The 17034-nt window shown below is 41.6% G+C and overlaps 1 protein-coding gene across 2 annotated transcripts in view; it reads right to left on the reverse strand.

Annotated features, from left to right (window-relative positions):
- Window positions 1-3218: 3218 nt before the first annotated feature.
- Window positions 3219-17034, reverse strand: part of LOC139366554 (solute carrier family 36 member 1) — a 37284-nt gene continuing 23468 nt past the window's right edge. Inside the window, exons 12-15 of one of the 2 annotated variants that reach the window (XM_071104175.1) lie at window positions 9758-9927; window positions 6554-8296; window positions 5071-6274; window positions 3219-3744 (exon numbers count right to left, since the gene is read on the reverse strand). In XM_071104175.1, coding sequence (XP_070960276.1) covers window positions 8022-8296; window positions 9758-9927 — 445 coding nt within the window. In that variant the 3' untranslated portion in view covers window positions 3219-3744; window positions 5071-6274; window positions 6554-8021. The remainder of the gene's footprint in view (window positions 3745-5070; window positions 6275-6553; window positions 8297-9757; window positions 9928-17034) is intronic. The other variant, XM_071104174.1, reaches the window with a different exon arrangement.

Consider the following 17034-nt stretch of genomic DNA (forward strand, 5'->3'; position numbering starts at 1 on the left):
AGTACCAGTACCGAGTCAACGTGTGGGGGTACGAGGTGGTTGAGGTAATACCTAGACTTTATACAAGGAGTACCAGTACCGAGTCAACGTGTGGGGGTACGAGGTGGTTGAGGTAACATGAGATAAAAGTGACTAGGCAGTCAGGATAGATAAAAACACAGTAGCAGCAGTGTATGTGAAGAGTGTAAAAGTGTGTCTGTGTGTCTGTGGGTTTAGTGTGTGAGCGTATGTAGTGTGTGTGTGCGTGTGTCGGTGTAGTATGTGCAAGTGTGTGGGTAGAGTTCAGTAAGAGTGCATGAGTGTCAATGTAAATAGTTTGGGTGACCATTTGATGAACTGTTCAGTAGTATTATGACTTGGGGGGGTAGAAGCTGTTCAGGAGCCTTTTGGTCCTCGACTTGGCGTTCTGGTATCGCTTGCCGTGCGGTAGCAGAGAGAACAGTTTATGACTTGGGTGGCCAGAGTCTTTCAAAAGTTTTAGGGCCTTCCTCTGACACCGCCTGGTATAGAGGTTCTTGATGGTAGAGAGCTCGGCCCCAGTGATGTACTGGGTCGTACGCACTACCCTCTGTGAAAAATATGATGATTATGACAAAATGCCAGTTTGCTGTCATGTGCTTTTTTTAAATGGAAAAAAACCTGATATATACTGTACAACGGCCGTGTTCGAGAGAATCAAATCTATGATGCATTGTGGGTAAATGGTGACTGATCTACAAAATAATAGGCCGTGTTCGAGACCATCAAAATCTTGATGTATCATGGTTCAATTGTAACTGACTGATTTACAAATAATTAACTGATCTGCAAATCACCTTGCATCATAAATAACTATTCTGTCTCGACACGCCTTTCAAGTTGGCTGCAATGTGAAACGTACCCATAATGAAGTAGCCAGTTGTATACGATGCAAAATGTGTCATTCCGTCTGTTTTTCTGCCTACTTGAACGGCTAATAGCTCAGATACACGTGAAAACATGAAATGACCCCGGGAATCGATAGAACATTGCTCAGACTTGCACAAATACAATATAACATTTTTTTTTTTAAATGGGTGAATGTTTTCTTTCAGTGTAGAGCAGGGATCATCAAAGGGGGCCAGGAACATACAGTTGAAAGTGAGAAGTTTACATACACTTAGGTTGGAGTCATTAAAACTTGTTTTTCAGCCACTCCCCAAATTTCTTGTTAACAAACTATAGTTTTGGCAAGTCGGTTAGGACATCTACTTTGTGCATGACAAGTAATTTTTCCAACAATTGTTTACAGACAGATTATTTCACTGTATCACAATTCCAGTGGGTCAGAAGTTTACATACACTAAGTTGACTGTGCCTTTAAACAGCTTGGAAAATTCCAGAAAATGTCATGGCTTTGGAAGCTTCTGATAGGCTAATTGACATCATTTGAGTCAGTTGGAGGTGTACCTGTGGATGTATTTCAAGGACCACCTTTGAACTCAGTGCCTCTTTGCTTGACATCATGGGAAAATCAAAAGAAATCAGCCAAGACCTCGGAAACAAAATTGTAGACCACCACAAGTCTGATTCATCCTTGGGAGCAATTTCCAAACGCCTGAAGGTACCACGTTCATCTGTACAAACAATAGTACACAAGTATAAACACCAAGGGACCACGCTCAGGAAGGAGACGCCTTCTGTCGCCTAGAGATGAACGTACTTTAGTGCGAAAAGTGCAAATCAATCCCAGAACAACAGCAAAGGACCTTGTGAAGATGCTGGAGGAAACAGGTACAAAAGTATCTATATCCACAGTAAAACAAGTCCTATATCGACATTTCCTGAAAGGCCCCTCAGCAAGGAAGAAGCCACTGCTCAAGCCAGACTAGTTTGCAACTGCACATTTTTTTGAAAAATGTCTTCTGGTCTGATGAAACAAAAATAGAAATGTTTGGCCATAATGACTATCGTTATGTTTGGAGGAAAAAGGGGGAGGCTTGCAAGCCAAAGTACACCATCCCAATCGTGAAGCACGAGGGTTGCAGCATCATGTTGTGGGGGTGCTTTGCTGCAGAAGGGACTGGTGCACTTCACAAAATAGATGGCAGCATGAGGATGGAAAATTATGTGGATATATTGAAGCAACATCTCAAGACATCAGTCAGGAAGTTAAGCTTGAACACAAATGGGTCTTCCAAATGGACAATGACCCAACTTTTGGAAGCATACTTCCAAAGTTGTGGCAAAATGGCTTAAAAACAGAGTCAAGGTACTGGAGTGGCCATCACAAAGCCCTGACCTCAATCCCACAGAGAAATTGTGGGCAGAACTGAAAAAGCATGTGCGAGTAAGGAGGCCTACAAACCTGACTCAGTTACACCAGCTCTGCCAGGAGGAATGGGTCAAAATTCACCCAACTTATTGTGGGTAGCGTGTGGAAGGCTACCAGAAACTTTTGACTCAAGTTAAACAATTTAAAGGCAATGCCACCAAATACTAATTGAGTGTATGTAAACTTCTGACCCACTGGGAATGTGATGAAATAAATAAAAGCTGAAATAAATCATTCTCTCTACTATTATTCTGACATTTCACATTCTTAAAATAAAGTGGTGATCCTAACTGACCTAAGACAATTTTTACTAGGATTAAATGTATTTGGCTAAGGTGTATGTAAACTTCCGACTTCAACTGTAATTACAAAATAATTTGTAGACTGCAAATTGACCGCAAGAAGCCCAAACACGTTTGACTAAAACAAAATAATTTCAAACTTACATTTGTATACAATCACGTATCGCTCTATTATGCATGGGAATACTTGAACACATTTCTTCAAAATAACGTGGAGACGATTTCCAACAAGGAAAAAGTAAAAAAATAAAAGTAACATTTTTGCTCCGAAAACTTTGGGGGCCAAATAAAACCACCTGCCAGTTGGGGAACCCTGGTGGGAACCCTGGTGGGAACACTGGGGGAACCCTGGGGGGGAACACTGGGTGGAACACTGGGTGAACCCTGGTGGGAACCCTGAGGGGAACACTAGGGGGAACCCTGGTGGGAACCCTGGTGTAGCTCCTATAGAGAAGTTAAAGACGTCACCCCAAACCACTCTCTCCATGGCACTCAACAGCTCAGTAAAAACAGGACAATTAAACAGAAAGCATACAAGGAAGTCCAAACAACTTAAGTGGAGAGCATTTCAGATAGTGGAGAGCATTTCAGATAGCGGAGAGCATTTCAGATAGCGGAGAGCATTTCAGATAGCGGAGAGCATTTCAGTTAGCGGAGAGCATTTCAGATAGTGAGGAAATATGCTCATCTTTTATTATATACGCACTCGTTTTTATTTTTGCTGAAATTACAGTACATTCAGTGACTCAAAATGTACAATATTACTCTGGCTTAACATACATCTGTAAAAACCCCAAGACAAGCTGTGATGATAGTTGAGGTATTCATGATATGCAAATATTTATTTCCATTAAAAGACATAAAAATAAAAAAAATGATAATAAACATGTACCTTTATTTAACTAGGCAAGTCACTTAAGAACAAATTCTTATTTACAATGACGGCCACCGGGGAACAGTTTGTTAACTGCGTTGTTCAGGGGCAGAATGACAGATTTTTACCTTGACAGTTCGGGGATTCAATCCAGCAACCTTTCGGTTACTATCCCAACGCCCTAACCACTAGGCTACCTGTTGGTTACTGGCCCAACACTCTAACCACTAGGCTACCTGCTGGTTACTGGCCCAACACTCTAACCACTAGGCTACCTGTTGGTTACTGGCCCAACGCTCTAACCACTAGGCTACCTGCGGGTTACTATCCCAACGCCCTAACCACTAGGCTACCTGTTGGTTACTGGCCCAACACTCTAACCACTAGGCTACCTGCTGGTTACTGGCCCAACACTCTAACCACTAGGCTACCTGTTGGTTACTGGCCCAACGCTCTAACCACTAGGCTACCTGCGGGTTACTGGCCCAACACTCTAACCACTAGGCTACCTGTTGGTTACTGGCCCAACACTCTAACCACTAGGCTACCTGCTGGTTACTGGCCCAACACTCTAACCACTAGGCTACCTGTTGGTTACTGGCCCAACGCTCTAACCACTAGGCTACCTGCTGGTTACTGGCCCAACACTCTAACCACTAGGCTACCTGTTGGTTACTGGCCCAACACTCTAACCACTAGGCTACCTGCTGGTTACTGGCCCAACACTCTAACCACTAGGCTACCTGTTGGTTACTGGCCCAACACTCTAACCACTAGGCTACCTGCTGGTTACTGGCCCAACACTCTAACCACTAGGCTACCTGTTGGTTACTGGCCCAACACTCTAACCACTAGGCTACCTGCTGGTTACTGGCCCAACACTCTAACCACTAGGCTACCTGTTGGTTACTGGCCCAACGCTCTAACCACTAGGCTACCTGCTGGTTACTGGCCCAACACTCTAACCACTAGGCTACCTGTTGGTTACTGGCCCAACACTCTAACCACTAGGCTACCTGTTGGTTACTGGCCCAACACTCTAACCACTAGGCTACCTGTTGGTTACTGGCCCAACACTCTAACCACTAGGCTACCTGCTGGTTACTGGCCCAACGCTCTAACCACTAGGCTACCTGCTGGTTACTGGCCCAACGCTCTAACCACTAGGCTACCTGTTGGTTACTGGCCCACCGCTCTAACCACTAGGCTACCTGCTGGTTACTGGCCCAACACTCTAACCACTAGGCTACCTGTTGGTTACTGGCCCAACACTCTAACCACTAGGCTACCTGCTGGTTACTGGCCCAACACTCTAACCACTAGGCTACCTGTTGGTTACTGGCCCAACACTCTAACCACTAGGCTACCTGCTGGTTACTGGCCCAACGCTCTAACCACTAGGCTACCTGTTGGTTACTAGTCCAACGCCCTAACCACTAGGCTACCTGTTGGTTACTAGTCCAACGCCCTAACCACTAGGCTACCTGTTGGTTACTAGTCCAACGCCCTAACCACTAGGCTACCTGTTGGTTACTAGTCCAACGCCCTAACCACTAGGCTACCTGTTGGTTACTAGTCCAACGCCCTAACCACTAGGCTACCTGCTGGTTACTGGCCCAACGCTCTAACCACTAGGCTACCTGCTGGTTACTGGCCCAACGCCCTAACCACTAGGCTACCTGCCCCCTCAACTACTGACATGCTCCGGTACTTTGGCAAATAGTACTTTACTCCCGCTTTGGGCTGGATGTGTCAATGTGTAGTTCATACATGCATCATCTATGAGCAGAAGTACTGTTTTATCTCTATTCAAAATAAAATCCGTAGCTTGAAAGCGGCTGTTTTCTGGAACCTATACAGCGCCCTTTTCCCTACATTTACCCCCACGTGGGCCAGCCCCCGTAGCAATTAAGAGCTTCAGCACCTCGCCATTTGAGTCACAACTATCAAGACACACACAGTAGAGTGAGGGAGCGAGAGCTATGATGTGGTGGGACATACGCCGTAGTACACCACTGTCGGAGGCCTACTTTTGTCCAGAACTTCTGGCTAACAAGTACGCAAAAGTACCTGGAGAGGATCTTTCAGTTCTATGATGGGTAACCTCCAAGTCATCCCCTTGTAGCTAATGTCCAGAGAGACATCAGACTAGTGAACGAGATTGCCTACATCCCAAATGCCACCCAATTCCCTATTATAGTGCACTACATTTGACAAGGGCCAATAGGACTCTGCTCAACAGTAGTGCACTATGAAGGGAATAGGCTGCAATTTGGGACGTTACCTATATGATGAGTAACAATTTTAAGGGGATGTAAACATCAGAATTCCCGTCAACACCACAACAAGCAACAAACATGCTTAAGTATAATTTCCAGAAGTGTGAACTTATTTCATTTAAGTTGTAATGAAATAAAATTTAAAAAATGATTAAAAAATAAAAAATGACATGTTCATGAATACTATATTTGATTTAAAATAAAGTGCAAAAAACCTGCCATTATTCAAAGCTAGTGTAATTTCCAGAATAGTGAACTTTTTCCCTTTTGGACTGTAATGAAATAAAAACCTATTTTCTTTTTACATGTTCAAGATCACGAAAAAAAGACCCCTTATAAAATGTTCAGCAGTATTCTCTCACGGGAAATTCAGAATACTATATTTCAGCAACAATAAAGTGCAAACTCAACAATAGTTCAAACCTGCCATTATTCAAGGCTAGTCGAAGAGACCAACTATCAGTTAAATTCTCCCAATGCCATGTGACATCACCATGATATCCAACCCAGTCTAATCTGGGCCCGCCTCGGTCCAACCCAGTCTAATCTGGGCCCGCCTCGGTCCAACCCAGTCTAATCTGGGCCCGCCTCGGTCCAACCCAGTCTAATCTGGGCCCGCCTCGGTCCAACCCAGTCTAATCTGGGCCCGCCTCGGTCCAACCCAGTCTAATCTGGGCCCGCCTCGGTCCAACCCAGTCTAATCTGGGCCCGCCTCGGTCCAACCCAGTCTAATCTGGGCCTGCCTCGGTCCAACCCAGTCTAATCTGGGCCCGCCTCGGTCCAACCCAGTCTAATCTGGGCCCACCTCGGTCCAACCCAGTCTAATCTGGGCCCGCCTCGGTCCAACCCAGTCTAATCTGGGCCCGCCTCGGTCCAACCCAGTCTAATCTGGGCCCACCTCAGTCTAAAAACTCAAACCGTTGGTACAAGTGATAAAACAAATGAAATAGCCGTAGTGATAACTGGAAGATTAGTAACATGAATAAATCCAGTGCCCAACCTGAGACAAATGTAAGAAATGAAAATGTCAACATAAATAACATCAACTGAGAAATAACACAAATGGTATTAGCTCTACAATAACACACATTGTTTTGTATTTTCTCTTTACAGTCCCTTCATCAGTATTACAGTAGGTGATCTAGTCAGCTTGCCTTAAATTTAAATGAAGCTTCACCTTTTAAAAACAAAACAAAAAAGTGAACTTTCAACTATTACATCTTGTCTCTAAATGTAGCCAATCAGTAAACGGTATTCAACGGTCATCGTCATAGCTACATGTACAGCAGTATTGACGATGGTGATCAACAGACTACAGGTTGTTGTGTTCTGATCATCTTATTAAACACGGTCAGTCATTTACCATTCTATTGGAAATAGTCTAGTCACGCTGTGGTTAAAAACATACAGCTTCCTCTTTGTAAGGTCTGTAGAATGAAGATATCATTCAAAATGGCACTTAACTTATTTAAATGATATTAACTCGGGCGGTTCGAGCTCTGAATGCTGATTGGTTGAAAGCCGTGGTATACCACGGGTATGACAAAACATGTATTTTTACTGCTCTAATTACATTGGTAACCCGTTTATAATAATTAATTTGATCACTTAAAACAACTTTAACCACTCCCAGGATGTTTTAACAATAATAATAAAATGTTACGAGAATGCGATTGCTCAATATTCAATGATTTGGTTAAATGATTCAATGTAAAATAATAAAACATGTAAGATAGAAGGTGCGCTTGCGGCACAGCAGAGTTTAAAATATAAAAGTATGTCATAAAAATTAAGAAGTTAAAAACATCGAAGGACATGAGGCACAGAGAGAATGACGCTCGTGTCAGAAGAACACGTTCTCTACTTGGCTATACAGCTAGTGTAGAAAATAGTAGATTTAACACTTATATTTCATTAAATAATTGTTCCACAGCGACCAATAACCACAACAGTAAGCAGACTCACAATATCAATACATGTGTAATCAAATGGACAATAACCACAACAGTAAGCAGACTCACAATATCAATAAATGTGTAATCAAATGGAGACAATGGAGCAAGTGAGAAAAACAAAAAAACATGGCTGTAGCCAGGGTGAGGACTTCTGGGTTTGATTGTTTAACAGCAGTGGAGGCTGGTGTCACCTTAAATCGGAGGAAGGTACCATCCATTCTAGAACGAACCTGTCCTCAGATTTTATCCACCCACCAGCCTCCACTGTTTGCCAGACCAACCACTGTCAAGATATCCTCCTCTTCCTCACTAAATCTCTCACTGGACCTGGAAGAAGGTCACATCCAGATTGTCATGTCTGCCGTTGCGTTTGATGATCTCTGTGATGGATATATAGGTGCCGGTGATGAAGCCGATGAAGCCGATGACAGAGATAAGGGTGTTCTTGACGATGACCCAGGGAGACAGACCTTCGTTGTGGTAGGTGAGGATCTGGAGGAGTGGAGGGAAGATGAGAGCCAGGAAACTGCTGCTGATGGACCCCACTAAAGAGATGACCAGGTCCAGCTGGGGGATCAATATGGCCAGGACACCTGGGGAGAGAGGTTGGAATAATAGTATGTGAAATGTATGTGAAAATATATGTATGTATGTGTATGTGAAATGTATGTGAAAATGATAATGCCCCTTTTAGTGTAAAAGCTGTTTGAAAAGACCACCTGAAATTTCAGTCTGTTTTGGTTGGATGGAGTTTTGGGCTTCCATGGTGACATCACCATTCAGTGAATTAGTTAGACGAATGAGAAAGAGTTCCAAATCGCTCTGCCAATAACAGCTCATTTTTAGTTTTCCCCTCCCTCTTTAAACCACTCCCAGACAGTCCTAGCAATATTCTTGCTTGAGAAATTGCTCTTTGCTAATAAGCTATTTTTGTTTATTTTCAACCATTTTAATTTAAACAAATCACAGTAAGGTACTTAATTATTTCCCACAAATGATTTGATGTTGAGATAAAACTGCTGCATTGGACCTTTAAAGTCTGTTGTATAAGAAGGGACTTGAGGGCTGCAGTACAGCGCCACCAGAGGCTCTGGGTTCGCGCCCAGGCTCTGTCGTAACCGGCCGCGTCCGTGGGGCGACGCACAATTGGCCTAGCGTCGTCCGGGTTAGGGAGGGTTTGGCCGGTAGGGATATCCTTGTCTCATTGCGCACCAGCGACTCCTGTGGCGGGCACTGCGCGCTAACAACCCCTTTCCGATTGTTTGGGGATTCCGGAAAAAAGCTTGTCCGGAGAAGACAAGGTGAGCGCTACCATCAGTCCTGTGTCATGCCAACAGTAACGCATCCTGAGACCATTCATATGTGGGGTTGCTTCTCAGCAAAGGGAGTGGGCTCACTCACAAGTTTGCCTAAGAACACAACCATGAATAAAGAATGGTACCAACACATCCTCTGAGAGCAACTTCTCCCATCCAGGAACAGTTTGGTGACGAACAATGCCTTTTCCAGCATGATGGAGCACCTTGCCATAAGGCAAAAGTGATAACTAAGTGGCTCGGGGAACAAAACATCTGTATTTTTGGTCCATGGCCAGGAAACTCCCCAGACCTTAATCCCATTGGGAATTTGTGGTCAATCCTCAAGAGGCGGGTGGACAAACAAAAACCCACAAATTCTGACAAACTCCAAGCATTGATTATGCAAGAATGGGCTGCCATCAGTCAGGATGTGGCCCTGAAGTTAATTGACAGCATGCCAGGGTGGATTGCAGAGGTCTTGAAAAATAAGGGTCAACACTGCAAATATTGACTCTTTGCATCAACTTCATGTAATTGTCAATAAAAGCCTTTGACACTTATGAAAGGCTTGTAATTATACTTCAGTATTCCATATTAACATCTGACAAAAATATCTAAAGACACTGAAGCAGCAAACGTTGTGGAAATTAATATGTGTCATTCACAAAACCTTTGGCCACGACTATACACACTGAGGTGTTGGGGATGGTAGACTGCCCTGGGGGCGTCAGACAGAAAGACAGACGTCATACTCACAGGTAAAAACAACGAGCGCAGCGCGGATCAGAAGATCTACCGTCAGTTTCCATCTCTCGGAGACACGGGACACCACCGGAGGAATCAGGATCTCAGCTGGCACGTAGAACTGAAGGGCAAAGGTGATGTAGATACCGAAACAGTAGAGCAGCTTTACAATCTGATACATCCTAGATAGAGAGAGAGAGACAGAGAGACCGAGAGAGAAAGAGAGCGCAAGAGAGAGAAAGAAAGAGATAGAAAGAAAGAGCAACAGAGAGCAACAGAGAGTGACAGAGAGAGAGAGACAGAGAGAGAGCGACAGAGAGAGAGCGACAGTGAGAGAGAGAGAGAGAGAAAAAGAAGAGACAGAAAAAGAGAGAGACAGACACAGAGGTTAATGTCAAAGGCAGACACAGCCACCATGGTTGTGAGCCATAATTTTTCCAATGTTATTTTTATTTTTTTTACAATACAAAAACATACACATACAAATGACAACATCACACCTTCTCAGACCCACCTGCTTACACCTCCATCTCTCTCCGGCCACATGGCCTCAAACTGCACCATTTTGTTTCTGTCCGTCGCCCCACACACTTTCAACATTTACATAATAAAGCATTTGACCTTTCCATTGTGTTAAAGATGGAGAATTGGTTGATATCCAGTTCAAGAATATGTTTTTCAAGATGACTGACAGGAAGAGTATCATCCAAACCATCGATTTCACCCTCATATGCCACGTCTTGAAATATGCAGACAGATTAAAATGACCTTTCCATTTTAATACTTCTGACAGCCAACTTCCTAACTCCGCCCATAAAATGTTGGACTTCATAACATTCCCAGAAGGCTATGGGTTACTACAAACAAATGAAAAATGGTCATTTAAATTTTCTACGGGCCTAAGAAGAATGTTTTTATATTTCTATATGATCAACCCATAAATAACCTAGACCAACAGGATCTCATAAATCAGGGCTGCCCAACCCTCTTCCTGGAGATCTACCGTCCTGTAGGTTCTCAGCCCAACCCTCTTCCTGGAGATCTACCATCCTGTAGGTTCTCAGCCCAACCCTCTTCCTGGAGATCTACCGTCCTGTGGGTTCTCAGTCCAACCCTCTTCCTGGAGATCTACCGTCCTGTGGGTTCTCAGCCCAACCCTCTTACTGGAGATCTACCGTCCTGTGGGTTCTCAGCCCAACCCTCTTCCTGGAGATCTACCGTCCTGTAGGTTCTCAGCCCAACCCTCTTCCTGGAGATCTACCGTCCTGTAGGTTCTCAGCCCAACCCTCTTCCTGGAGATCTACCGTCCTGTAGGTTCTCAGCCCAACCCTCTTCCTGGAGATCTACCGTCCTGTAGGTTCTCAGCCCAACCCTCTTCCTGGAGATCTACCGTCCTGTAGGTTCTCAGCCCAACCCTCTTCCTGGAGATCTACCGTCCTGTAGGTTCTCAGCCCAACCCTCTTCCTGGAGATCTACCGTCCTGTAGGTTCTCAGCCCAACCCTCTTCCTGGAGATCTACCATCCTGTAGGTTCTCAGCCCAACCCTCTTCCTGGAGATCTACCGTCCTGTAGGTTCTCAGCCCAACCCTCTTACTGGAGATCTACCGTCCTGTGGGTTCTCAGCCCAACCCTCTTCCTGGAGATCTACCTGGAGATCTACCGTCCTGTGGGTTTTCAGTCCAACCCTAAGTTAACCCATCTGATTCTACTAATTAGCTGCTCAACAAGAGCTTAACTAGCTGAATCAGATATGCTAAATTAGGGTTGGACTGAAAACCTACAGGACAGTAGATCTCCAGGAAGAGGGTTGGGCAGCCCCGTCTTAAAAAAATCTAGACCAACGGGATGTGATAAATAATCTAATCTAGACCAACGGGATGTGATAAATAATCTAATCTAGACCAACAGGATGTGATAAATAATCTAGACCAACAGGATGTGATAAATAATCTAGACCAATAGCTTTTGACAATGATTTTACATGAGGCCTAATTCACATGATATACCTAACATACTCCACATCCATACATACATACATATTCCATCCACTAGGCTAATAAATAAATCTCATGTTCCTTTTGATCATTTAACTAACCTCTATATCATGTTATTTCAAGTTACCCATTTGAAGGGCATGCAAAAGCAATTTAGGAGTTGTTGAACGAGAACGTTGCTATAACGGTCATATTAAATCAAAACTCCTCTTTCAACCAGCATAATACTGTATGATTCAGTGTAATGTCTACCAGCATAATACTGTATGATTCAGTGTAATGTCTACCACATAATACTGTATGACCACATAATACTGCATGATTCAGTGTAATGTCTACCACATAATACTGTATGACCACATACTACTGTATGATTCAGTGTAATGTCTACCACATAATACTGTATGATTCAGTGTAATGTCTACCACATAATACTGTATGATTCAGTGTAATGTCTACCACATAATACTGTATGACCACATAATACTGTATGATTCAGTGTAATGTCTACCACATAATACTGTATGACCACATAATACTGTATGATTCAGTGTAATGTCTACCACATAATACTGTATGATTCAGTGCAATGTCTACCACATAATACTGTATGACCACATAATACTGTATGACCACATAATACTGTATGATTCAGTGTAATGTCTACCACATAATACTGTATGATTCAGTGCAATGTCTACCACATAATACTGTATGATTCAGTGCAATGTCTACCACAGAATACTGTATGATTCAGTGTAATGTCTACCACATAATACTGTATGACCACATAATACTGTATGATTCAGTGTAATGTCTACCAGCATAATACTGTATGATTCAGTGTAATGTCTACCACATAATACTGTATGACCACATAATACTGTATGATTCAGTGCAATGTCTACCACATAATACTGTATGATTCAGTGTAATGTCTACCACATAATACTGTATGATTCAGTGTAATGTCTACCAGCATAATACTGTATGATTCAGTGCAATGTCTACCACATAATACTGTATGACCACATAATACTGTATGACCACATAATACTGTATGATTCAGTGCAATGTCTACCACATAATACTGTATGACCACATAATACTGCATGATTCAGTGTAATGTCTACCACATAATACTGTATGACCACATACTACTGTATGATTCAGTGTAATGTCTACCACATAATACTGTATGATTCAGTGTAATGTCTACCACATAATACTGTATGATTCAGTGTAATGTCTACCACATAATACTGTATGACCACATAATACTGTATGATTCAGTGTAATGTGTACCACATTATACTGTATGATTCAGTGCAATGTCTACCACATAATACTGTATGACCACATAATACTGTATGACCACATAATACTGTATGATTCAGTGTAATGTCTACCACATAATACTGTATGATTCAGTGCAATGTCTACCACATAATACTGTATGATTCAGTGCAATGTCTACCACAGAATACTGTATGATTCAGTGTAATGTCTACCACATAATACTGTATGACCACATAATACTGTATGATTCAGTGTAATGTCTACCAGCATAATACTGTATGATTCAGTGTAATGTCTACCACATAATACTGTATGACCACATAATACTGTATGATTCAGTGCAATGTCTACCACATAATACTGTATGATTCAGTGTAATGTCTACCACATAATACTGTATGATTCAGTGTAATGTCTACCACATAATACTGTATGATTCAGTGTAATGTCTACCACATAATACTGTATGATTCAGTGCAATGTCTACCACATAATACTGTATGATTCAGTGTAATGTCTACCACATAATACTGTATGATTCAGTGTAATATCTACCACATAATACTGTATGACCACATAATACTATATGATTCAGTGTAATGTCTACCACATAACTGTATGATTCAGTGTAATGTCTACCACATAATACTGTATGATTCAGTGTAATGTCTACCACATAATACTGTATGATTCAGTGTAATGTCTACCACATAATACTGTATGATTCAGTGTAATATCTACCACATAATACTGTATGACCACATAATACTATATGATTCAGTGTAATGTCTACCACATAACTGTATGATTCAGTGTAATGTCTACCACATAATACTGTATGATTCAGTGTAATGTCTCCCACATAATACTGTATGATTCAGTGCAATGTCTACCACATAATACTGTATGATTCAGTGTAATGTCTACCACATAATACTGTATGATTCAGTGTAATGTCTACCACATAATACTGTATGATTCAGTGCCATGTCTACCACATAATACTGTATGATTCAGTGTAATGTCTACCACATAACTGTATGATTCAGTGTAATGTCTACCACATAATACTGTATGATTCAGTGTAATGTCTACCACATAATACTGTATGATTCAGTGTAATGTCTACCACATAATACTGTATGATTCAGTGTAATGTCTACCACATAATACTGTATGATTCAGTGTAATGTCTACCACATAATACTGTATGATTCAGTGCAATGTCTACCACATAATACTGTATGATTCAGTGTAATGTCTACCACATAATACTGTATGATTCAGTGTAATGTCTACCACATAATACTGTATGATTCAGTGCCATGTCTACCACATAATACTGTATGATTCAGTGCAATGTCTACCACAATACTGTATGACCACATAATACTGTATGATTCAGTGTAATGTCTCACATAATACTGTATGATTCAGTGCAATGTCTACCACATAATACTGTATGATTCAGTGTAATGTCTACCACATAATACTGTATGACCACATAATACTGTATGATTCAGTGTAATGTCTATCACATAATACTGTATGATTCAGTGTAATGTCTACCACATAATACTGTATGATTCAGTGTAATGTCTACCACATAATACTGTATGATTCAGTGTAATGTCTACCACACCATTCAAAAACCCAGCATGTGTTAAATAAAGGCTATGCATGCCAACATATAAACGCAAGTATTAAATAGGAGGCTGAAGTTATCGTGTCAGGTGAAAATTATAGCCATCAAAATGTTTTACCGTAGCAACATTTGACGTACAGTCACATTCACCTGGGTTGTCTGAAACATGCTGTAGAGGTCACCGCTGGCGAGGCCTCATCTGCGGGCCAGGTGTAAATCATTCTGCAGCCTAACCCATTGTTGGAATACAAAGAGACGCCATCCACCCTTGATGGGCTATCAGCAGGACAATAGACTTGCTGAGTTGATTTATATTTTTGGGGGGGGGGGGGGGGGGGCTTGAAATGTATGTTTGAGGTGTAACCAGGTCTGGAATTTCAGGGCAAGGCCATTTGCCCTTCAAGAGGTGCCCAATCTGCCAGGGCATCAGGGCCAATTGTAGCCAAACTTTAATGACACTTAATTACAAACACACACACACACAATGATCCTACATTATATTTGACAAATATAATGTAGGATTATTTATTAATATCTAAAAAAGGCTTGATTCTGTTGACATATTGAGTCACTGTTCATTCCCATATTAACAACCCATATTAACAACCCATATTAACACATGATCGTTGTGGCATCTTTAGATCTTCCCTCCCTACATGTCTGAATGATATGTTCATCCCTGTCATATGTAAGGGCTCTCATTTGCACTTTAGAGAACGGTGTTTTCCCCCTCTAATTGCATTTAGAACCATTTGTGCTTAAAGCCTACTGCAGTGTGTGTATTGCTGCGCTTATAATGTTAAGAAATAGCCTCATGGTTTATTAACATTTTAAGCTAAACGTTGTGATCTGTTGCATCAGCCTGATTGCTTTCAAAACGTTTATTTTTATTTGGGATCTATCGCCTCCCACAACTGTCCCAGAGTCTGCTTGGAATATTTATTTCTGGCACAGAAGAACAAGTTGACCAATAGAATAGGTCAACTGTTGTACTATGGAGGGATAGTAGATTGACGTAGGCTAGTGCTTTTGCTGTTCATTAGGCCCCTACTCATCTTGTTGGCAGACTAAAAGTAAAACGTGGACAGTTCTTCCAACGTCTTCAATTATGCGCCTTGGAATAGGAACGTGCACCATTCCATCCGTCTGTCTTCACGTCTAGATCGGAGCTGCGATGCCTGAGAGAAGGACCCGATCACGTGACGGGAATTGGCGATTAAGAATTGGTAAAAAAAAAAAAGATTTAAAAAAAACGTCCGCATGCATTTGTGATTACAATTGCTTTAGCCAACATGTTGCTGTTAATTTATTGTTTAATTATTCAAGAATCCCGTAGTTACTTATTTTTATGTAACTAAAATGCTTGAACTGATTTTTAATTTAGACCACCAGATGACAACATTTCATCAGACAAGAATAAAGTTAGACATTTATAACTCAATATAACAACCCTGATTTGCCCTGACGAAAATGCATCAACCCTCAACAAATAAGTTAATTTATTATAATCCACATAATAATCAAAAACAACCTGACAAAGCCGCCCTCTAGTGTTTCAAAGGAGCATTAAAAACAGCAAGCTCTGTAAGCTCTCAGCAAGTATGACTGGGCTTTAAAATAAGGAACCACCTTTAGTAATAGTTAACACCCACAGCATTTTGTCAATGATACATCACGCAGACCGACAAACAGACAGTGGACCGCTGCAACTAAAGTTGGGAGTGAACCCGATTAACACTAATGTAGTCTGATAGGAATGAACCCCTGAATAACACTAATGTAGTCTGATATGAACCCCTGATTAACACTAATGTAGTCTGATATGGATGAACCCCTGAATAACACTAATGTAGTCTGATATGGATGAACCCCTGAATAACACTAATGTAGTCTGATATGAATGAACCCCTGATTAACACTAATGTAGTCTGATAGGAATGAACCCCTGAATAACACTAATGTAGTCTGATATGGATGAACCCCTGAATAACACTAATGTAGTCTGATATGAATGAACCCCTGAATAACACTAATGTAGTCTGATATGAATGAACCCCTGAATAACACTAATGTAGTCTGATATGAATGAACCCCTGAATAACACTAATGTAGTCTGATATGAATGAACCCCTGATTAACACTAATGTAGTCTGATATGAATGAACCCCTGAATAACACTAATGTAGTCTGATATGAATGAACCCCTGAATAACACTAATGTAGTCTGATATGAATGAACCCCTGAATAACACTAATGTAGTCTGATATGAATGAACCCCTGAATAACACTAATGTAGTCTGATATGAATGAACCCCTGATTAACACTAATGTAGTCTGATATGAATGAACC

Source organism: Oncorhynchus clarkii, chromosome 14 (genome assembly GCF_045791955.1).
Source record: "Oncorhynchus clarkii lewisi isolate Uvic-CL-2024 chromosome 14, UVic_Ocla_1.0, whole genome shotgun sequence".
Classification (NCBI taxonomy): Eukaryota; Metazoa; Chordata; class Actinopteri; order Salmoniformes; family Salmonidae; genus Oncorhynchus; species Oncorhynchus clarkii.